This window comes from Lacerta agilis, chromosome 12 (assembly GCF_009819535.1).
Source record: "Lacerta agilis isolate rLacAgi1 chromosome 12, rLacAgi1.pri, whole genome shotgun sequence".
NCBI lineage: Eukaryota > Metazoa > Chordata > Lepidosauria > Squamata > Lacertidae > Lacerta > Lacerta agilis.
Window position 1 is genome coordinate 52,463,574 of NC_046323.1, and position 23,502 is coordinate 52,487,075.

At 45.4% G+C, this 23,502-nt stretch overlaps 2 protein-coding genes across 2 annotated transcripts in view; both read right to left on the reverse strand.

Annotated features, from left to right (window-relative positions):
* The window catches only part of CCDC12 (coiled-coil domain containing 12), a 40,939-nt gene extending 24,328 nt beyond the window's left edge, over positions 1-16,611 (reverse strand). Inside the window, exon 1 of the mRNA XM_033166003.1 lies at positions 16,282-16,611. Coding sequence (XP_033021894.1) covers positions 16,282-16,611 — 330 coding nt within the window. The remainder of the gene's footprint in view (positions 1-16,281) is intronic.
* Positions 12,774-13,046, reverse strand: LOC117055818 (thymosin beta-15A homolog). The gene has a single exon (XM_033165687.1). It carries the CDS (start codon positions 12,970-12,972, stop codon positions 12,835-12,837), a length of 138 nt encoding a protein of 45 aa, XP_033021578.1. The 5' UTR covers positions 12,973-13,046; the 3' UTR covers positions 12,774-12,834.
* Positions 16,612-23,502: the final 6,891 nt, after the last annotated feature.

Sequence of the window (23,502 nt, forward strand, 5' to 3'; positions counted from 1 at the left end):
CCAAAGATTTGCAGGAGGCTACTAATAATGGCTGCCTACCAAGATCAGCCAAACTCTGTGGTTGCCTACCTGCTTTTTATATGGAGAAAGCTAACATCTCCCTTTGTCCATGGAGTTTTCTTGGCAGGGATACTGGAGTGTGTGGCGATCACACAGGGTCCCCGGTCGTTTGACGGACTATTGATCCCTGTGCCACCACGCGCTTCGCTGCCACCAACCAGGATCCCCTCCCTGGTAATAACTTTCACAGTCAGGGTGCAATTTTAAACAAAATAATAAGTGTTTATTTAAAAACTTCAACAACTCAAAATATTGGTTACAACCCTGCCTACGCTCACCACTAGACCTCACCACCAACCCACACAAACAACAACCACCCACCAACCAACTCCCTCGATCAACTGCTCTTCATCACCTCCTCTTAACTCCCCCGCTCTCTAACTCTTTACTGACTCCTTCAGCTGCCCCTAGCTCCTCCCCCCTCTGTTTATTGGTTAGCCTAGGACCAGCCACTTAACCCCTTACTTACTCCTTCTCCTGTGTATTCCCTAGAAAGGCAAACGCCACATACCTCCCCCCCTTAAATAAGTTTGATTCAGGAGGGATAACTGTACAGAGTTATACTCCTGATCAAACTGCGTGACACCTTAATTCAAACAAACATTTTCTATGTTTACTAACCTTAACTCCTCATCTTATACTGGCTTAATAATTGTTTTTTTCCCCCACATTATATACAATAGATCATGCAATATTAAACCTTTAGTTAACTGCAAGAAAATTTGTAACTGTCCATTTTAATCTTTGCCTTTGGGTCTTCGTGATAAGGCATCTGCAACGATGTCCAGGATCCTTTCACGCTCCTTATTGTCCTTAACCGCCACAAGAAGTGTCTTTCTCTAGGCACGAGTCTTTTCTCTGCCACACGTGATTGGATGCAAGTTGGATGCAAGTTGACACAGTCCAACTCCGATCCCTGCAGTCGATGCGTCTGTAACTATTGTGGATCCCAAGCTGTGTAGAGTCTTTGTTTCTCAGGGTCAAAAGCTCTCTTGGGTCACCCTCTCTCTCCTTCAGGATCTCTGTGAAGTGTTGAAGCCTGAGGTCTTGTACAAACGTCTCCATGTCACCAAAAGCTGCATAAGAACTGGTTGTCTGGCTTTTGAATTCATTGGGAACTGCTTTCAGAAGTTTGTGGATAGCTTCTTTTTTAGTCAGCTTGCTGAAGCTTTTTGGACAAACGTGTTTACTCAATGAAAGTAGACTAAAAAGCTCTGATTGCCTATTGCTGTTAGCAATCTCCCTGGCTGTCAGTCCATCTTTGATCTGTGTTGAATTATCAGTTCCCACTTCAAGCAATTTGAAGACGACTTTTTTATGTCTTTGATGTGGTGGCCACGTTAATGCTGTGTAACCACGTTCATCTTGGGCATTTATTTGTGTTGCATGAGCAGCAGGGTACCCAACTTCCCACCACACAATCTCTAGTGTAGGAAACACTTTCACTTTCATAGAAAGTTGATGGGACACCCTGGCAACTATAACTTTCAGTATGTTTTTCTTTCTATATTTCCAACTGATGAATGGTTTATCATAACTTTGAATAGTTGTTCTAACTGATCTCACAGATAGGTCTCCTTTTAAAACAACTCTGACTCTTCTTGAATGGGCGTAACCCATAAACTCAGGGTCATATTTTCCACAAATCGCCACTGTGGTAATATGTGACCAGTCATAAGCTTTCCAGGCCTGCCCCCCAATGTCAAATATAAAGACCTTGCATTCTAAATATGGGGCTTTCTGTTCCTCATCCCACAGGATCCCGGAAATAAAACTGTTTACTAGATCAATGTTTACTTTATATGGGCGCTGACGTCCTGCCACGTCACTGCATGGAGCCCCTTGGAAAGGAACTTTTGCAATTGAACAAACATGGGCCTTAATTGAGCCTAGACAGGTATAATCATAGCCGTACCATGGAACACCCATCACAATCTTCTTTGGATTAATGCCCATGTGAATGTATTTTTCATATTCCATTATGGTGTGGTTATATGGAGCATTGGCTCTGGCTTTGCATTGCGACCACACCTGACTCTGTTCATCATACGGCATAGCAAATATGAAATCACAAGACTTTGCAATCCCGGTGTCAATGTGATGGACTACCCCTTTTGCTAGTCTTGGAGTATTACTGAAAATCGTTTTAAATTTTTGTGGGATGTTTCTTATTTCTTCCTGCTGTGAATGGGTTAAGGTAGGGGCTAGCTTAACTTCTTGTATATTACATTCTTGCTCCCCTCTCCCCTCCCAGCATGGTATTTCTGCTTCCTCTGGGTCCTCTCGGATAGCATAGGGAGCCCAGCTTTCAGTTCTCTGGTAAGGCTTAATCATGTTTACGTGAACTACCTTGCGCCCCTCATCCCCCTGCTGGATAAGGTAGTTTACATTATTTATTTTGGACACAATTTGGGATGGTCCCTCCCAGGCTAGTTGCATTTCATTCCCCTTTTTGGTTGCTCTAGGCACGGGTTGTGCCACGTCGTGTCCTAAACTCTGGGCTGGTGTGGAGATTACAGGTAAAGGACACAGTTTTGCCTTGGTTTTGTCCTGACCTGATCCCTGCCTTTGGCAAATGTCACAGGCTTGGCAATACATTCTAATTTGCTTCCCCATGCCTGGCCAATAGAAATTTTGTGCCACTCTTCGTTTGGTCCGAGTTATCCCCATATGTGCCCCAAAAATACTATTATGGGCTTGCTTTATGATTTTTTCTCGGTACATGTGAGGAACCACTAGTTGTCTGCGGTTTCCTCCTCCCCCTTTATAAGGTGTGCTAAGGGCTTCACGATATAACAGCCTCTCCTCTAGGCAGAACCTCTCTGGGCAATCAGGGGTTAATGGAACAGTAGATTTTGCTGCCTCAAAACAGCTGTTTAGTCCCATGTCATTCTTTTGTTCCTGAGAGAAACTAGTCTTTTGAGTATTTTTAAAAGGTATTAGGAAGCCTGGCTCACTCAAAGTTTCAACTTGAGGACTCTGAGTCCTGCCCTCATTGGCAACTGTTTCGCTTCCCTCAGTATCAGTCGACAGTTGGCCCCCCTTGGAGCGGGTAATAACAAACGCACTCTGCACATGCTCCAGGAGATCCCAACCGATAAGCACCGCAGTGGGGATTTCCTCTGAAATGGCCACTTGCCACTTTCCACTCCAGTCATGTAACTTAACGTTTACCTCAGCCATTTGGAGTCTAACTGGCTCTTTGGCGATTCCTTTTAATTCTATAGTTTTTCCTAGAATTATTCTCTCAGGATTGATTATCTCAGGATGAACAATTGTGATTTGGGAACCGGTATCTTTTAACCCGAGATATTTTTTGTTTTCAATCCAAATATTTTCTCCTGACTTTCTCAAGAGCAAATCATTCTGTTTAATCAAGTAACAGTGTATTACTGAAGCCTCAGGAATCTCCTCTGTCTCAGGCCTAGCTAGAGCTTCGGTTTCCGTGGCAACCTGCTTAGCCTCACCCTGCCCTACTGAGTGGATACAATAAGAATGTTTTTGAGTGTTTGTGCTCCCAGATTTAACTTGTTCTCCAGTCTTACATTCAAAGCTTCTGTGGCCCAGTTTATTGCACGACCAGCACCTCATATCTCTTCCCCCAGTATAATTAGATTTATTTTCTTTTACCTCAGAGGTATGGGTGTTAGTTTGGCCCACGTCACTTGGGCTTTTTGACTGTGGTATGTTTCCCTTTTTCATTGCCGAAGAAGAGCTTCCTTTAGCATATTGAAATTGGTTTCTGGGGTTCCCCCACAATTTCCCGCCAAATTTTGGACTATCAAATCCATGGTCCCTAATTTCATTAATTTGGTCAGCTAGGGTTGCTGCCTCCTGGATGGTTTTAGGACTTCTTTCCTTTACAAGATATTTCAGCTCCCCAGTTATGGTGGCATAAAATTGCTCCAACGCAATAACCTCTCTGATTTTTTGAATTGAATCCGCACCCTCCTGCTCTAACCATTTTTTGAGGTAATTTGTAATTTTTGCCCCCAACTGAGCATACGTTTCTTCCCTCAACTTTGTCACACTCCTGAATTTTTTTCTTAGTTGTTCTGAGGTAATTCCAAACCTCGTATAAATTAATTGTTTAAACATCTCAAAATCTGTAGACTGTTCTTCTGTCATTTGGGCGTATATTTCTGCCAATACCCCACTAATTCTAGCCCTTAAGATCACCATTTTCTCCTCATCCTTCACTTGGAAATCTTTACAGGCTCTCTCAAATGATATCAGAAAAGCCTCTGGGCTATCTTTCTCCTTGAACTCAGGGAATCGCTTTAAATCTACTTTGTTAACGGTTTGAGGTGTACTGTTGTTGCTGTTATTTTGATTGCTCAGAGCTGACAATTCCATCCTCTTCATTTCTAAATTATATTGTCTCTCTCTCTCCTCTCTTTCAGCTTGCAATCTCAGTTCGTTCTCTCTCGCCTCAGCTTTAATTCTTTCCTTTTCTAATTCTTGTTCAGCCTTAACTTTTTCTAATTCAAATTTATATTGTTGTTCTAGTTTCCACTTTTCTAATTCTATAGAAACTTGTGGCTCTCTCACCTCAGGTACAATATTAGTTTCATCTTCTAAGCTCTGCTCTTCCCTCAGAGGATTCCCATTTTCCTCCCCTTCAGAGCTATCTTGAACTGGTTCCCTCACAGGGTTCTTTGTCTTTTTAGGTGGCATATTGTGTGATTGAGGATTGACAGTTAAATTAACAAAATAAGAGAAATCTCCTCTCAGCACTGTTCCCCCTGGCTAGGTTTCTCCAGACTCGGGTCTCAAAGTTCTGCTATGGGTCTTCTCTCTACCCGTTAAGCTTACTTCCTCCGACCCCAAGTCAAAACCCTCTGCCAGAACAGATTTGTGAGCTCTCTTTTCTCCTTTTGTTATCTTAGCCTTGCAGCGTCCTTGGGTAACCACAACTACACCCCTGGGCTAGGTTATCACTTCACAGATTTACCCTTTCCCTTCTCCAGGTGTATTGTTTAACCCCAGCTGCTTCTGCCAATTTTGTGGTGAACAGGCACAACGATTTCAATATCCCTCCATGGGCTTATTGATGTCTCCTGCCGGCGTATTGATCTTATCCCGTCGCTGCCACCAGTTTTGTGGCGATCACACAGGGTCCCCGGTCGTTTGACGGACTATTGATCCCTGTGCCACCACGCGCTTCGCTGCCACCAACCAGGATCCCCTCCCTGGTAATAACTTTCACAGTCAGGGTGCAATTTTAAACAAAATAATAAGTGTTTATTTAAAAACTTCAACAACTCAAAATATTGGTTACAACCCTGCCTACGCTCACCACTAGACCTCACCACCAACCCACACAAACAACAACCACCCACCAACCAACTCCCTCGATCAACTGCTCTTCATCACCTCCTCTTAACTCCCCCGCTCTCTAACTCTTTACTGACTCCTTCAGCTGCCCCTAGCTCCTCCCCCCTCTGTTTATTGGTTAGCCTAGGGCCAGCCACTTAACCCCTTACTTACTCCTTCTCCTGTGTATTCCCTAGAAAGGCAAACGCCACAGAGTGGTTTGCCAGTTCCTGCTCCAGGTGGAGCCAGTTCCTGCTCCAGGTGGTTTCCCCAGTAGTGATGTATGGAAGTGAAAGCTGGGCCATAAAGAAGTCTGATCGCCAAAGAATGGATGCTTTTGAATTATGGTGCTGGAGGAGACTCTTGAGAGTCCCTGGACTGCAAGAAGATCAAACCTATCCATTCTGAAGGAAATTAGCCCTGAGTGCTCACTGGAAGGACAGATCCTGAAGCTGAGGCTCCAATACTTTGGCCACCTCATGAGAAGACTCCCTGGAAAAGACCCTGATGTTGGGAAAGATGGAGGGCACAAGGAGAAGGGGACGACAGAGGACGAGATGGTTGGACAGTGTTCTCGAAGCTACTAACATGAGTCTGACCAAACTGCAGGAGGCAGTGGAAGACAGGAGTGCCTGGCGTGCTCCGGTCCATGGGGTCACGAAGAGTCAGACACGACTAAACGACTAAACAACAGCATCTCCCTACAAAAGGACCAAAGCAAAAGGTTTGCTGGGTACATTCCTTTGATTTGCAAGAAACCAATATGCTTACAAGAGTCCATTAAAAGAGAAAGAAAGAAAAAACTGCCCAAGCAGCCATAATCCAGAACCAACTCAAAACAGCAAACTCGGGCAGACCATGCTCATTCCATCGCCTCCCTTTATCAGAGGCTGCACGCTTCCGCCCTGCCACTCCAAAGGGTGAAATGTTCCCTTGGATTTTCAAGCACTCGAAAGTGGAGAGGGCAGTGTGTGCATAAATGCAAGCCAAGAACCCGTCAGCAAAGCTAAACAAACCTGGAGAGGTTGGCATTTGTATTGTGCAATAATGGAGGGGGGGCTTTTCCCCCAGTGCAGAACAGGCACTGGAGCCCAGGGTGGGGTGGAAAAGAGAGCAGCTTTTATTTACAATTTTAACCGTGGTGATTTATTGCCACCACACACCCCAAAGTAAATAAAGTCACAGATGCTAATGTTATTATGGGATGCTAACTTGCACTGTTTCCGGATTCATTTATTTCAAACCGCTGGTCCTTCAAGGCCTAAGTACCATATGGTGGTAGTTCTTTGGGACTTTCTCACCGCCAGCTATCAGATCTTTTGAATGGAGAGGTCCCAAAATTAATCTTGAGACCTTTCCACACAGGGGCAGATGCTCTGGCACTGAGCTATGACCTCGCGATCTCCGCTCAGCAGCAATGAGAGGCAGGATTCCCTCTCCCCCCAGTGCTTTATTCTTGCACAGAAAAGTTTCCATTTGCTAATGAATGAATGCCAACTGCAAATACCATCCCAGGAAAGCTTGGCAGTTTCAGAGTCTTTAACTTGGTTTATAAAAGGCAAGTAAAATAAACATGCCAAAGCACGGATCACTTTCTAGGGCAGCCTTCGCCAACCTGGCGCCCCATCTGGAAGTTTTTGGACTGCAACAGGCTTCCTCAACCTCGGCCCTCCGGATGTTTTGATACTACAATTCCCATCATCCCTGACCACTGGTCCTGCTAGCTAGGGATCATGGGAGTTGTAGGCCAAAAACATCTGGAGGGCCGAGGTTGAGGAAGCCTGGACTACAACTCCCTCCCATCATCCCTGGCCATGCTGGCTGGGGCTGATGGGATTTGTAGTCCAAAACATCTGGAGGGCAGCCAGTTGGTGAAGGCTGTTCTAAGTCATCAGTTTCCAATGCAAATGGAACATTTTCTGATGCAGTTTCCCTCCCCAAAAAAACCCGTCACTGCCCCTACCTTACAAGTACAGTGGTACCTCGAGTTACAGACGCTTCAGGTTACATACGCTTCAGGTTACAGACTCCGCTAACCCAGAAATAACGCTTCAGGTTAAGAACTCTGCTTCAGGATAAGAACAGAAATCGTGCTCTGGCGGCACAGCGGCAGCGGGAGGCCCCATTAGCTAAAGTGGTGCTTCGGGTTAAGAACAGTTTCAGGTTAAGAACGGACCTCCAGAACGAATTAAGTTCTTAACCCGAGGTACCAGTGTATCTGTATCTCTGGCTAACTGACTGGATCTACTCACTAAATCACATGACTATTTTGACAAGAGGGTGAACTGCTTAACTGTCAGGGGTCCTTTACCTTTACCTTTTACCGTATCTACAACGAGGCCCTAATTCCCTTTCTTATTGTGCAACAACTGACTTTCTGCCATGTGCAGGAAGTCTCTTGACAATTATCATGACAGTCGCTTGCTACCTGTTCATTTAAAACTGGAGATACCAAGGATCGAATCAGGGAACTTCCTGCATGCAAAGTTCTGGAGTTTCTCCAGTGTGACACACTGCCGGTTTCCCTTCCCAGAAGGTGGTTAACAGTTAAAATATATATGCAAAAAGGTAGCTTCACCTGGTTGGCAAATCAGCCAAATGAGGAAGGAGGAGATCTTAACAAAGAGATTTCCCATTTCCTCCCCCATCCACCCAACACCTGCACTTTCTGCCATCACTGACACAGCTATATGTGGGTGGGCAGGCTATTTAAAAATGTTGGGGGTTTTTTAGACTACCAATTTCTGTGAGTTTCTTTGCAGGGAAATGAGGAAGGCAATGGCCTTCTCATTTTTATGTACCACGTTATAAATACTTGGTCTTGCTACCTTGTTGTTGTTGTTGTTGTTGATGCATCTTCTTCTATATGGCTTCTGGGATTTTTTGGACTGTACCAAAATCCGATTTTGGTAAAAGCTATTACAGTAAAGGAAAATTTGCAAATATTTAAAAAGAAACCATTTGCCACCAAACATGGGCATCCAAAAATCTCCTCTCAGATTTTGCATGCAACATGCCATCCCACAAGCCCAGACAGTATGTCTGTGAAAAGCTAAACACTGGCTATGCTAAAAATGGGGAAGCCACATCTGCCCACTGCAGAATCGAAAACCGTGAGTTCTTCCCCCTTGTACCAGTTAACCAGCCATGAATGTTTCAACTGATTCTTCCTGGCTTGCACAGAAGAGAGGGTTATAAGGTCCTCAAGGGCAAAAGCTTGTTCTTCTGTTCTCGCTCTCTCTCTGGCCGCCTGCAAATAGCCATCCGTGTACAGCACTGCTGTGATATTAACAAATATTCAAGACAGAAGCTGCTATTTATATATATGATGTGAACACACATAACAGGTTAATTTCAAACAACACCAGGGAGTCGTTTGCAGATGTAAATCACATGCTTCGCAGATACTAATTAAGCATTCCCACTTGGGTGCAAGACACAGATCTAACTGTGCATTTTTGGAGTTGATCATTAACCTAGTTTCCCCCTAGTCTCTCCCCCCCCCCAATCCCTTTTAAAATCAAACACAAAAGCCCTGTTGGAGAGAGGCAAAGCTGCTTGACGGGGGGGGGGGGGGAACAGTTCAATAATACAGGCCCAGTTAGCCAAGCCACGGTTGGCATTTCCCCCTTTAAAAGCAGAAAGAGAACATGCTCTTCATGGGACATTTGATTTTGTCCTTTCAAAACCTGAAATTCCTTGAGGAGCCTTGGTTCTTTCACAAGGGGAGTCGCTGCTGCTATCTTTGGCTTGTAAGCCTGGAAACAAGAGGGGAGGGACGAAAACTTTGGCTGGGAAATCTAACATTCATTAAAAGTGACCTTGACTGAGAGAAACTCCTGCCTAGCTGAACACAACAGAGTTACCGTAACCACCAAGGTGCAGCAAACCACTCAGAAATGTGCAGAAGAGGGCACCAGACCACTTGGCTACCATAAGGAAAGCCAGTTCTATGGCATCAATGGTTAGGTGCCGCAAGAGCAACCTCGGTGGCCAAAAGGTTAATCCTCCAACACTAAAACCAGCTAGCTCTGAATGTAAGTAAGGGTTGCACTGGCTCGGGCTGTCAAGGAGAATATCTGAGAGACAGACAAACAGTCAAGGCATGTTTAGAATTCGCTGCCCAAGGTCACAGCCACTACTGCATGGATCTACAAACACAGGCACCTGGGTTACCTGGACACCCATTATATTTTGATGCCAGAACGTAAGAAGCTGAAACGTTTTCCAGCCTTCTGCACAAATCCAGCATCTTAACCTTTTAGAAGGCTTTCCTGGCCAAGGGGATTAAAAAGCAAGTCACTAGGTCAGGGGTCTCCAAACTAAGGCCTGGGGGCCAAATGCAGCCCAATCGTCTTCTAAATGCGGCCTGCGGACAGTCCGGGAATCAGAGTGTTTTCACATGAGTAGAATGTGTCCTTTTATTTAAAATGCATCTCTGGGTTATTTGTGGGGCCTGCCTGGTGTTTTTACATGAGTAGAATGTGTGCTTTTATTTAAAATGCATCTCAGGGTTATTTGTGGGGCAAAGGAATTTGATCATAATTTTTTCCAAAATACAGTCCGGCCCCCCACAAGGTCTGAGGGACAGTGGACCGGCCCCCTGCTGAAAAAGTTTGCTGACCCCTGCACTAGGTGCTCCGTTGGTAGAACATTAAGACTCTTACTACAACTCTCAGCAGCATGGCCAACGGTCTGGGATGATGGGAGTTCACAACAAATGAAAGGGGACCATGCTGGCAACCCCTGGCCTAAATTTCAGTTCTTTTTTTCTGACCCCTATAAACAATTACTACAAGGTGAATCCAGAAAGAGAGAAATAGCCAAGACAGGAAAAGTTAAGTGGGTGGGTTGGAAAAAAAAAAACGCCGCATGGGTTATTAGACATGGAAGGCACTTTGCTATCAAATTCCTCACTTTCCATGCACTTGTAAAATGTGTTTAGAAAGTTGTCTTGTAGCCTTGTTCCACATTTGTTATCCACACTAGTCCTCTTTTGCTTCTTTATTTATACCAGTACACAGACTGGCGCCAACCGATCTAAAAAACATGATAGCAAGCTTTCAAAGCTGACACGTCCTCTGCGCTCAAGGAGAGAGATTTCGCCACCTTTTCTGCCCTCAGCTAGCACAGTTTCTCTTTAACTCCAAGAAACTGCTCTGCTGCCAAGACCCAGATTCTGCAGAAGAGAGGGAGGGAGGGAGGGAATGTTGCTCAAGAAATAAGTTACAACTGGCTGGATTGCAAAGGTCTCCCGGCCCATGCCACAGAGAGGCAGCAGTACTACCAGCAGGGAATAGTTCTAGCATGCATACAGCACCACAAACCTAGCTAAAATATATAAAGAAGGCTGTGGCTTGTGACTGGGAAAACACTCCACAGGGCAGTTCAAAAAGTGGGAGTCCTGTAGCTGCAGATATCAGTGGTGTGGAAACAAGCGAGGCATAAACCTCCCAAAACAAGGGCCCTACAAAACTCACTTAAGCTGAAAGCATGCACCAAGATTTGAAAAGCCGCTGGGCTAGGGAAGGTCACTGGCATGAAGAGGGACTAATGTTATCTCCATATGTATCCCTTTAGCACTTCTGAACAGCCTTCTGAGAGCCACATGCCAAAAGAGCAATACATGCATTTCTTCCTTTGTACAGGGACTGTTGCTGTAGCTTCTGGTGAGCCAGTGTGATGTAGTGGTTAAGAGTGGTGGACTTGTAATCTGGTGAACCGGGTTCGTGTCTCCACTCCTCCACATGCAGCTGCTGGGTGACCTTGGGCTAGTCACACTTCTCTGAAGTCTCTCAGCCCCACTCACCTCACAGAGTGTTTGTTGTGGGGGGAGGAAGGGAAAGGAGAATGTTAGCCACTTTGAGACTCCTTTGGGTAGTGAAAAGCGGGATATCAAATCGGAACTCTTCTTCTTTTATTTTTAATGCAATTTAAAATCCAAATAAGCCAAATACTTTTTTTAAAAAAAAATGCATTTCCTTCCCTTAAAAACTACCCAGCCTAAGCCTTGATGACGATCATTTGCTAAAACAGCAGAAAGTGTTTCACGAGCCAGCGAAACCAGGTTTTGCTTGTTAAAATGGAAAGCCTATCATTTGTATTCTGAAATCAGGCAGCAACACAAGACCTTCACTTCCTGCCTCAGCCAGAGCAAACCACAGACCTTATCACACCAAGACAAGCGTTCTTTCCTATTTTTCTTTGGGGCTCTGCTTAATGTGGCCTGAAGACGCTGTTCCACTTCTTCATGCAGTGTGAAAACAGGAAAGAAAACAGGAAATGCACAGCAGAGCAGAGTGTCATCCATTTAATAAGGCCTGCACAAAAAACCATCTCCGAGAGGAACGTGACTCGCATTAGGCTTTACTTTGTGTCTTTTGGGGCCTATAGGGTCAGCAAGATGCAACAGGAACTCCCCCAAAGCAAAACCAGAGGCAGGCTTTAGTCTACGCTGGGTGATCCAACACTCAGCCTTTCGGGCGGCCCTTGGTGGATGATGGGAAGAGGGGTGGTCTGCAGACAGCACTTTACCACAGCAGCCGAGTGAGGGGTCCTGTGCCACACTGCTTTGGGCTCCCGCTGGCAGTGGCAGTGGCATGGGTGTTCCAGAGCCGCCTCCAGCAGCAGCTCATTGCCCACTCGCCCACTCTCGCCTGGCAGAGCGAAGCTGAGCAACATCTTCCTGTGGCAGCCTCGTCTGCCCTCCTCCTCCTTTGCTGCTGCTGCTGCAGTACCTCTGCCTTCTCCTCCTGTTCCCGCCAGCGGGTTCTTGGCCACCCCAACATAGCCACCTCCCCCTGCTGGCCGCCTCGCTTCGCCCGCCCTGGGAGCTCTTAGTCCAGTGGCACAGCGAGACGCGCCGGGCCCTCCAGGTGCAGGTGGGCGCCAGAGTTAGAATCCCAGCTATATAACCTAATTGTCAAATGGCGACTTAAACCTAGGTTACAGTCATCAAAATGGACTGTCTAGGCGCTGTTTTTCCTTTATTTTCAAGGAACTTTGTTGTTGTTGTTATTATTATTATTATTATTATTATTATTAAGGAGTTCATGTTCATTTATTTTTCACAGGTATTTCTCCATTTCATTTGTAGGAAAAACAAATTGGGGAAAGCTGCTGGAAAAGGTTTGAGGCAGTGACACTTTGTGGAGCACAGCTGGTGGAGCTGCTGCATGTGGGAAGAGGATGGAGAGGGATTTGCGGGTGGGCCCTGCGAGCCCCAGAACTCTTTTCTTTCTTGGCATCCTTTGCCCACCCCTTTGGCAGCCCCGAAACAGGAAGTGGCCCAGGAAGAAATGGGGAGGGGCAGGTCTTCAAGGCCCCCCCCCCAAAGCAGCTAAAGAGGAGGCTGCATTACTCAATATACACAATGGACATATATTACAAAAAAAAACTCCTCACTCAATTAAAAAAAGGGAGGAAGAATGTGGATGTTTCCATGCGGAGAGGCCTTGTCTATGAGCACTTCGCAGACTCCTTCTCCTGTTCGATGGTCTCCTGGGAAGGAAGTGTGTTCTTCTCTTCCGTGTTGGTTTTCTTGAGCTTCTTGTTACCAAACGTCTCCACTTCGGAGAGATCGGGTTTGTCACACATCTTGGCCACAGGGAAGCGAGACGACAACTTGAGAACTTCAACTGTCTCCAACCCTCGAACTGATCCGCACCGTGCTCTCCATTATTATTATTATTATTATTATTATTATTATTATTATTATTATCTTGGAAGTAAGAACCACTGCAGGGGGGGAGGACTTCCTTATCCTCAAGAAAGTATGCCTATGATTGCAGCCTGTGCAGCAGCGAAATTTGCTGCTGTACGAGCCAGCTGATTCGCACAGCAGTGCAGCTGCACAAGGCGTGCATTATTCGTTGTGGCGCTGCTGCATGCAGCACCGCAGTGCCAGCCAGCCAGATGCGAGATGCCTGTTGCCAACCTGGCATCCAGAGATCTCCATGTGGTTGCAACTGGGCAACGTGGGATTTTATGCCTGGCAGATTTCAAGCACTGGCCCCACAACCTTGCGAACTTTTCTTCTTCTTCACGGGTTGTATTTATTTACTGGCTTCACAAAAGGCTTGAATCATTTTGACTAGAAACCATATAAAATCATTGTTTGTGATATTTATTTATACCTCACCTTTTTTAAATCCTGACAACAGCTCAATGTCTGTGTTGTTAACGAACGTGCTTATATCTGTTTGTGTATTAAATTTTGCTATATATATATACATATATATATTCATAGAATCATAAGAGTTGGAAGAGACCACAAGGGCCATCCAGTCCAACCCCCTGCCAAGCAGGAAACACCATCAAAGCATTCCTGACAGATGGCTGTCAAGCCTCCGCTTAAAGACCTCCAAAGAAGGAGACTCCACCACACTCCTCGGCAGCAAATCCCACTGTCAAACAGCTCTTACTGTCAGGAAGTTCTTCCTAATGTTTAGGTGGAATCTTCTTTCTTGTAGTTTGAATCCATTGCTCCGTGTCCGCTTCTCTGGAGCAGCAGAAAGCAACCTTTCTCCCTCCTCTATAGGACATCCTTTTATATATTTGAACATGGCTATCATATCACCCCTTATCCTTCTCTATAATTAATTGTGTATTTAATTATATATATTCTATTAAATATGTTGTGCATATTAAATAATATTAGTTACACTGTGAAGACTTTAATTTACAATATGGAAATTTAATTCAGTGTGTGGTTCGTGGGTTCTGTGTCAAAGTACTCCAGCGGCCCACTTGGTCTGAGAGGTTGAACCGCCTGGCCTGAAGCAATCCATTTTCCCGAGCTGTCAGAAACTTTATTAGTCAGGCTATTAATAAACGATGAGCTGTTGGGGGTAGGCGGCTTATCTTGACAGATCACTTTATTCCTAACATGGATAATTCATAGAAGCCGCAACTTCTTGGGGGCACTGCCGGCAAGGAAAGCGCCAGCAAACCTTCAGCTATCGTATTTCTTTTTAATTAAGAAATAAAAGGTTTCCAAGGGACAAAAGCAGCGCTCTTCAATGACGGCGTAGATGTGAAGTAGACAACAGCATGTGAGAGAACAAGCACTACATGGCCTCAGCTGGGGCCAATGGTATCCCCCCTCCTCAATGTAGTATCACCAAGTCAGTTCACGTTATCAAGTTATTTCAGGATATACCATATTGCAGAGATTGTCATGGTACACAGGTTATGCATGAACTAGGTAAAGGTAAATCTACACAGATGTGCCCTGAGAAGATCTGGAATAAAGCATTCAAATCATGAAAACATATGGGCTGCCTATTTTACTCTAGCCTGGTATTCCAACAGTAGTCAGCTATATGCTCGCAGCAGTTCACAGCTGAGGAACAATGGCGCTACCTGAGTCCTGTTAGTTCCTAGTATCAGATTATCAAAATGATTCTGAACAAGGGAGGTTTCCATTTTAGCAAAGAGCCTCTGACAGATCTATTCCTCTGTGAATTTTGAAGTTCTTTTTTTAAAGGAACTTCTAGCGATACTCTTCAACGGCAACTGAATCTACTGCCAATCATTTTCACTGGTGGGTTTATAGCAGACAAAAACTTTTTGCCTTGCTACACCATTCATAATTGTCAAGCATAACTCCTCAGGATTCAGTTACAGGTGGGTAGCCGTGTTGGTCTGCCATAGTCAAAACAAAATGAAAAATTCTTTCCAGTAGCACCTTAGAGACCAACTAAGTTTGTTCTTGGTATGAGCTTTCGTGTGCATGCACACTTCTTCAGGATTCATCACCCCCCTAAAAAGAAGTCCCAAATGCTTATGCCTTCCATCATAAGGAAAATGCTCAATAAATATTACTAAATTAGTAATTACTAAATTAGTAATGCCCCCGGGTTTGCCACTCCGGACAGCCAAGCGGCTCCGTTTGCCAGTGGAGTCACAACTCAACAACAACAAGGTGTGAATAGGGCGAGTCTGTGACCTGGCTCAGGAATTAAGTATTATCATTACAAATTGACCATTAACAGGTAACCTGGCAGGCAGGGTAAAAACAACACACCCAGATTTCTGTTATAAACCGCCTTTTCTGTGATGTAGGTATGATGTATCTGGGGGGTGGTCTTGGGCTACACCCCTTCTGTGATGTATGTATGATGTTTCTGGGGGTGGTCTTGAACTCCAGGGCAGGCAATTTAAAATGTCTATTCTTTCCAGTAGCACCTTAGAGACCAACTAAGTTTGTTCTTGGTATGAGCTTTGGTGTGCATGCACACTTCTTCAGATGCACACGAAAGCTCATACCAAGAACAAACTCAGTTGGTCTCTCAGGTGCTACTGGAAAGAATTTTCTATTTTGTTTCGACTATGGCAGACCAACACGGCTACCCACCTGTAACTAAAATGTCTATATAAGGGAGGGCACACCTTTGTTCTGGGTCGTCCTCCTCTCTCCTGCATGTGGGGGTGAGCACCCTGCTGCAATAGTTTATAAAAATCAGGCTTACTAGCTGCTTTGCTTCTCAATATTCTCTGGTTGGCCTCTATTATTTTCTCCTTTCTATAGAGAACCTACATGAGGACTCTATAGGTGCTCTAGGGTACCCCATAAGGGAAAAAAGAGCAGTTTTATTACTTATAGGACTCCAAAGAGCCAGGGAGGTAAAGTGGAAAACATCGATGTGGTGATATATTATTAAGTGGAAAAATAATTTAAAAAATTATTTGAAGGGGGGGGACACAAAAAGTGACCTGGCAGGGACGGTCATTCGCCCCTCCCCCTCGGGATCCACTGGGCTGAGGGGAAGCTTCGGGGCCCGATCCACTTCGGGGCCCGATCCTTCCTGCTCTCCCACCACGCCAGGCCGGCCTCGGCCCTGCTCCCCCCCCATTAGGACCCAGAGCCGCCGCCCCGAACCGCCTTCCGCTCCCCCAGCCGACCTGCCTGGCCGCCGCCCCGGTTCTCTCCCGCAGAGCCTTCAGCCGCTCCTTCCTCTTCAGCGCCTCCTCCTGCAGCCCACCGGGTGCCACCGCCGCCATCTTGGCCCCTGGTGCGCAGGCGCGCCGCGGCGGAGCGCAGGACCCGGCGCGCGGCGGGAGACGGCCGAGTCGTCGATGGGCGGTGTTGCGAGTGCGGAGGGAGGCGAGGCGAGCGGAGCGCAGAGAACATCGATCGGAGGCAAAAAAAAATATGGGGGGGTGTATTAAGAAGATGTGAGGAGGATTTAATTTTATTTTTATTTTGAGAGGGGTTAGTGCAGTTTGGGACATAGAGAGAAGGCCCTTGTGGTTGGAGGAGGGGGAACTGTTCAGCCACAGTGCCTCTGACCATGCACAGAGCGCTTTCCCCACTCAGGAGGGACTCTACGCTGGGGGGGGGGGTTTCCCCAAATTTTCTCTTTTTAAAAATATGCTTTATTAAGATTAAAAAGAAGTAACAAATCAAAGAGTTATCCAGAAGGGAAAAATAAAAATAAAATAGTAATATATGTTACATCACATCACAATACATTCTTCTTGAATTTCTAACGGCTTCCCGTCACTCCATCATGTATCTACCACTTAGTCAATCTAGCGCAGGACTTAATTTCGTTTTCTTTTCTTAAATTTCGTCCAAATTATGGTCTCCCCCCCCCCCCAAGTTTTCTCGTGTCATTTGTACATCACAAATATAGCATGATAAATGTGGGAAAACATCTGCAACGTATGTTTCATTATTAGTGGTCAATGTTAGGGCAGCTCGAAGGTGAGAGAGGCCCACCAGGGAATCATAGCATGGTAGGAAGGGACCCCCGAGGGTCATCTAGTCCAACCCCAACCCCCTTGCAATGCAGGAAATTGAAGACGTGGTTCTCAATCCAACCTGAAACCATAGCGGACCCTGTTTCGCTTGGCAAAGATGCTAGCGGTTTTATTGCTGCGCCACTAACTTGCCATTGAGGGAGGATGTCTAAATTTTACAAAATAAACAAATAATACCAAATTGGGGCTAACATCCGCAAAACAACAACAACAACCCATGGATAAACTTGTGAACCAATGCACTCTTATTTATTTATTTTTATTTATTCAGTTTGCATTTACCTGGCAATATGCCCCACTGAATTCAGCTGGATTTACTTCTGAGTAGGCATGCATATGCTTACTTGCTGAGTAAAGGGAAGGGGGAATGCCTTCACAAAGCAGCTGGCAATATTAGACGAACCATTGATAAAAATTCAATGTCGCAAACAATATGATACTGTAAAAGATATATATGGGCACCACAGTTCAAGAAGGATACTGACAAGCTGGAAGGTGTCCAGAGGAGGGCAACCAAAATGGTCCAAGCCTGGAAACGATGCCTTATGAGGAACGGCTTAGGGAGCTGGGTATGTTTAGCCTGGAGAAGAGAAGGTTAAGGGGTGATATGATAGCCATGTTCAAATATATCAAAGGATGTCATCTAGAGGAGGGACAAAGGTTGTTTTCTGCTGCTCCAGAGAAGCAGACACGGGGCAATGGATTCAAACTACAAGAAGGAAGATTCCACCTAAACATTAGGAAGAACTTCCTGACAGTGAGAGCTGTTGGACAGTGGAATTTGCTGCCAAGGAGTGTGGTGGAGTCTCCTTCTTTGGAGGTCTTGAAGCGGAGGCTTGACAGCCATCTGTCAGGAATGCTTGGATGGTGTTTCCTGCTTGGCAGGGGGTTGGACTAGATGGCCCTTGTGGTCTCTCCCAACTCTAGGATTCTAGAAATCTATGAAATTCATTTCCAGTCAAAAAAACAAAAAAAACCTGCCAACAGTTGTCATGTCAGAATGCAATCTTGGGCATTCTGAACAGGATTTACTTCCAAGTAAGCATGCCTAGGATTATGATGGATTTGACAATGGGGATAGGATTGCAGGTGGACCTACTGCTTGCGTTGAAGGCATTTCTATATCACTTTCTACAACAGAGAAAGTTTACTGGAAGGGAAATAGAAGTTGGCAAGCCTAATCAGTATATTTCATGTTTTTGATTATTGATTATTACTGATTATTGTTTATTACGGAGAGAATCAAAACAGCTGGCCACTGGTAATTTATGTAGCACACTATCATAGCAAACATAGACATGTCTACTCAGAAGTAAGTACCACAAAATTCAATGGGGCAGACTCCCAGGTAAATATATGCAAACTTATTTGGGACTAAATCACCAAATAATAAACCTAATAATAATCAATAGAAAACAAAACCTCCCTTTCTCTTGGTAGAAATCAGGGTATCTTTAACAATTACTGAATTGAAAGCAAACTTTTATTATTATTTCGATTTGTGAGCTTCATTTGATGGTTTTTGAAAGGAGACACAATATTTTGCCCAGTTTTTTTGTTTTATTTACAGTCCATAAATCTTGTCATTTGCTTAGCGTGGGACTTTGGCCGCACTCAAAACCGAAACAATTTCCAATGCACCCAATTTTGCCTCTCTTCTGCGTTTCCACTTCAGCCCTACCAGCGCAAACGTGCAAAGGCAGCCCTGATGTTTCGGGCTTATTTCATCCAGATGTTTGCATTTTAAATAATTCAGAAGCCAGTGTACGGAGCAGACATCAAAGCAAAGCGAGAGGAGTTAGCCGTCAGAAAAAGAAAAAGGATGAAGGAAAGAGATTAATGCTTCCCCCTAGAATAAATCACTCAGCCTTTCAGAGGTTATTTCAGAGAGATTTTGTGAGATGAGATACATGAATATGCAATGCTTGCCCTTGCGAGTGACTTTTGTTGTGTTATGATGTAGAGCATTGATCTACAGACACAGATCACCCAAATATGGTGCCTGCCTGTGTGTGAAACAGAGGAGGGGAATGAGGGAGGGTCCGGGAATTTGAATACTAGTATGTAAATAGAAGGGGAAGAAATGGAGGCAGTGAGAGATTTTACTTTCTTGGGCTCCATGATCACTGCAGATGGCGACAGCAGTCATTAAATTAAAAGATGCCTGCTTCTTGGGAGGAAAGCAATGACAAACCTAGACAGCATCTTAAAAAACAGAGACATCACCTTGCCGACAAAGGTCCGTATAGTTAAAGCTATGGTTTTCCCAGTAGTGATGTATGGAAGTGAGAGCTGGACCATAAAGAAGGCTGATCACCGAAAAATTGAGGCTTTTGAATTATGGTGCTGGAGGAGACTCTTGAGAGTCCCATGGACTGCAAGAAGATCAAACTTATCAATCCTTAAAGAAATCAGCCCTGAGTGCTCACTGGAAGGACAGATCCTGAAGCTGAGGCTCCAGTACTTTGGCCCCCTCATGAGAAGAGAAGACTCCCTGGAAAAGACCCTGATGTTGGGAAAGATGGAGGGCACAAGGAGAAGGGGACGACAGAGGACGAGATGGTTGGACAGTGTTCTCGAAGCGACTGGCATGAGTTTGGCCAAACTGCGGGAGGCAGTGAAAGATAGGCGTGCCTGGCGTGCTCTGGTCCATGGGGTCCCGAAGAGTCGGACACAACTGAACGACTCAACAACAACAACATGTAAGAGAGGGTGGAGGAGAAAGAGGGTCCGGGAATTTCGATAAGGAATCTGGCAGAAATATTTATCCTAAAACTTTAGACATGTACAGCTTGTGTGGTGCTCTTCCAATGTTCCTGTGCCACAGTTCCCATCATTCCTGGCAGTTGGCCATGCTGGCTGGGGATGAAGTAGTCCACAAACATCTGGAGAGCACTATCTAGGCCATGGATGGGGAACCTCTGCTGCGTGGGCCAAGACTGTTTTCCCTAAGTGACGGCCACTTGTTCCACCCATCAGTTGACAGGCAGGAAGACAGGGCTTAATCCTAGTTTGGCTGCACCATCCTGTTACTAGCAGGAACAAGATCAGACAGCCGAGACAGCAGGATTTAATCCCCCACTCATCAGATGAGTAGGGATTAAAGCCCTGTGCAAAAGAGCTCTTTGAATCAGCTGGGTGCCACATCAAAGAGGCTTTTGCAAAGGCTTTAAGACAGCTCCTGGTCTCCTGTCTGAGCCTCCAGGGGCTCTTCAAGCCTTTTGCAAGTCTCCCATCTCAGAGACTTAAAAGATAAACAAGGCGAGACTGGCCCACTCACCTGTCAATCATGTGATGCCATGATCTGGCCCGTGTGACAAATGTACCTCTGAAGGACCAGGTGCACGGCCTGGGAGTCATTTTGGACTCACAGCTGTCCATGGAGGCGCAGGTTAATTCTGTGTCCAGGGCGGCTGTCTGCCAGCTCCATCTGGTACGCAGGCTGCGACCCTAGACTGTCTCACCAGAGTGGTGCATGCTCTGGTGATCTCTCGCTTGGACTACTGCAATGCGCTCTACGTGGGGCTACCTTTGAAGGTGACCCGGGAACTGCAATTAATCCAGAATGCGGCAGCTAGACTGGTGTCTGGGAGCGGCCGCCAAGACCATATAACACCGGTCCTGAGAGATCTGCATTGGCCCCCAGTACGTTTCCGAGCACAATTCAAAGTGTTGGTGCTGACCTTGAAAGCCTTAAACGACCTCGGTCCTGTGTACCTGAAGGAAAGTCTCCACCTCCATCATTCAGCCCGGACACTGAGATCCACCAACGAGGTCCTTCTGGCGGTTCCCTCATTGCGAGAAGTGAGGTTACAGGGAACCAGACAGAGGGCCTTCTCGGTTGTGGCACCCGCCCTGTGGAACACCCTCCCATCAGATGTCAAGGAAATAAGCAGCTTATCCTATTTTTAAAAGACAGCTGAAGGCTGTTTAGGGAAGTTTTTAAACTGTGATATTTTAAATGTATTTTAATGTTTGGTGGAAGCCGCCCAGAGTGGCTGGGGAGACCCAGCCAGATGGGCAGGGTACAAATAAATAATAATAATAATAATAATAATAATAATAATAATAATAATTATTATTATTATTATTATTATTATTATTATTATTATTATTATTATTATTATAACATTCAATTGGGAGCCACTCAGAGTGGCTGGGGAGACCCAGCCAGATGGTATAAATATAATAATAATAATAATAATAATAATAATAATAATAATAATAACCTGCCCAGACTTCGCATTCATCATCCGAGGCTTTTCTTTGTGTTCCCCCTCCGATGGAGGTATGGAGGGGGGCAACACAGGAATGGGTCTTTCCAGTGGTGGCTCCCCAGATGTGAAATGCTCTCCCTAGAGAGATGCACCTGGCTCCATCATTATCAGCTTCCTGGGCTTCCTATTAACCCAGGCATTTGGCTCTTAACTGAGGTCATATCACATGAAAGTACCCTAGCCTAGCCTGTATTGCAGGGTGGGCTAGGATTTGACTCTCATATGCGATTGCTGGATGGGCACTTTTAGTCACTTAATATCCTTCTTTTCTTGGGGCTGCATTTTAAATTTTTTGCATCGCATCTGCTTTTATAACGTTAAGCCTCCCAGAGACATTTTGTGCAGCAATTAAATGAAACAAGCCACAATACTGATAAAAAAATTAAGAAAAGCAGCACAGTGTCAGTTTCTCGGGGAGCAGCTAGCTGGCTTCGGCTAAAACTCCACATTCTGCTCCTTGGTTTCCATTACGAAAATAGGTTCCCGTTACAAAGAATGGCTTCAGATGTTACCTCTGCGTCTCCTGCTAGCTGGAGGGGGTCACCTTTGCAAACTGATCGGCATTGCATTCCAAAGGTGACTATGCAAGGCAACGGAAATTTGACGTTGATTAAGACTCCTGATAGTCTGAAGCACGGGAAATCATATAAAAATTAATAATTCGTCAGTTTATTTGAATTTATTTGGATTATATTTATATGTAAAATTGGAAGATTTGATGTGATTATTATAACTGGAAAATTTAATAAAAATAATTTGGCAAAGAAATTGCATTCCAAAGGCTGGAGAGAGCCCGGACCATGAGGGACTATCAAGCTCCTTTGGTTACATCTCTGATCGCCCCTCAAGTTTGCCAGGAAAAACCACGAGCCCCAAAAAGCCATTCACACTAATTGAGACAGCCTAAACTCCGCACAATATGATAGACATCTTTAAAAAATAAATAAATATATTATTGAAGATTTTATTATGTTACAAAATAAACAGCTAATCAAAAAGGAACTCATTCAAGATTATTAACTGGCAATACATAAAGTTAATGTTCAAAAAGAAACACTGTATGTTACAAAATACAAAGCATACTCTTGTGTTACAAAAATAAACATTATTATATCACTCGGCATAACTTGTTGTCCTTTGTCTTTCAAAACATATATAAAGAATGATATAAGTACAGACAGAAAACAAACATGAAACAAACGCCAAAGAAAGCTTCATAAAGGTTCATGGAAAAAAAAGAAGACAAAATTATATCCCAGAATATTCCAAATTCATATGTATACAACCACAATTTGAAACAATATGATAGACATCTAGTGATATTATGCAGAGTCATTGGTAGAATTTCGCAACTGCATGCTCTTAAGCGGAAGGGGTAGTAATGTTAACTCCCACATGGGCTACAGAGAAGCAGTGCGCTGCGCATCATGTGTTCTGTTCAGGGGCGTAGCAAGCTTCTGTGCTGCTGGGGGCGGCGGCGCAGAGGCACCCCCCTGGGGGAGGGGCACGACGCGTGCGCCGTGACGCCGCCGTGACGTCACGACACACGTGGATGCCGCTGAAAGGGGGAATTTTCACCTTTCCGCAGCTTTTTTTGGCGGGGGTGGGTGGGCCAGCGAGGAGGGGGCGTCACTCTTGTCACTGGCATGACACCCCCTCCTCGCTGGCCCACCCCCCGCCGAAAAAAAACCCTGGCCCGCCCCCCCCCGCCGAAAAAAAAGCGACGGAAAGGGGAAAAAGAGAAGCAGAGCAGGCGCTTGAATTCCCCCCCCAGCAGTTTTTTCGGTGGGGGGTGGGACCAGCGAGGAGAGGGTGTCATGCCAGTGACAAGCGTGGCGCCCCCTCCTCGCTGGCCCACCCCCCCCCCCCGCCAAAAAATAGCACCTGGAAGGGGGAAAAGGCAACATGCCCCCGTTCGGGGCCCGCCTGCCTGGCGGGGCGGGGGAATGGCGGCCAAAGTGTCACCCCCCCTCCCCTGGAACTCGGGGCGGACCGCCTCCCCTGCCCCCCCTTGCTACGCCCCTGGTTCTGCTAAGTCTCTTCCTGCAGTTTGGAGATTTACGCAAGAGCAGAATAATAAGAG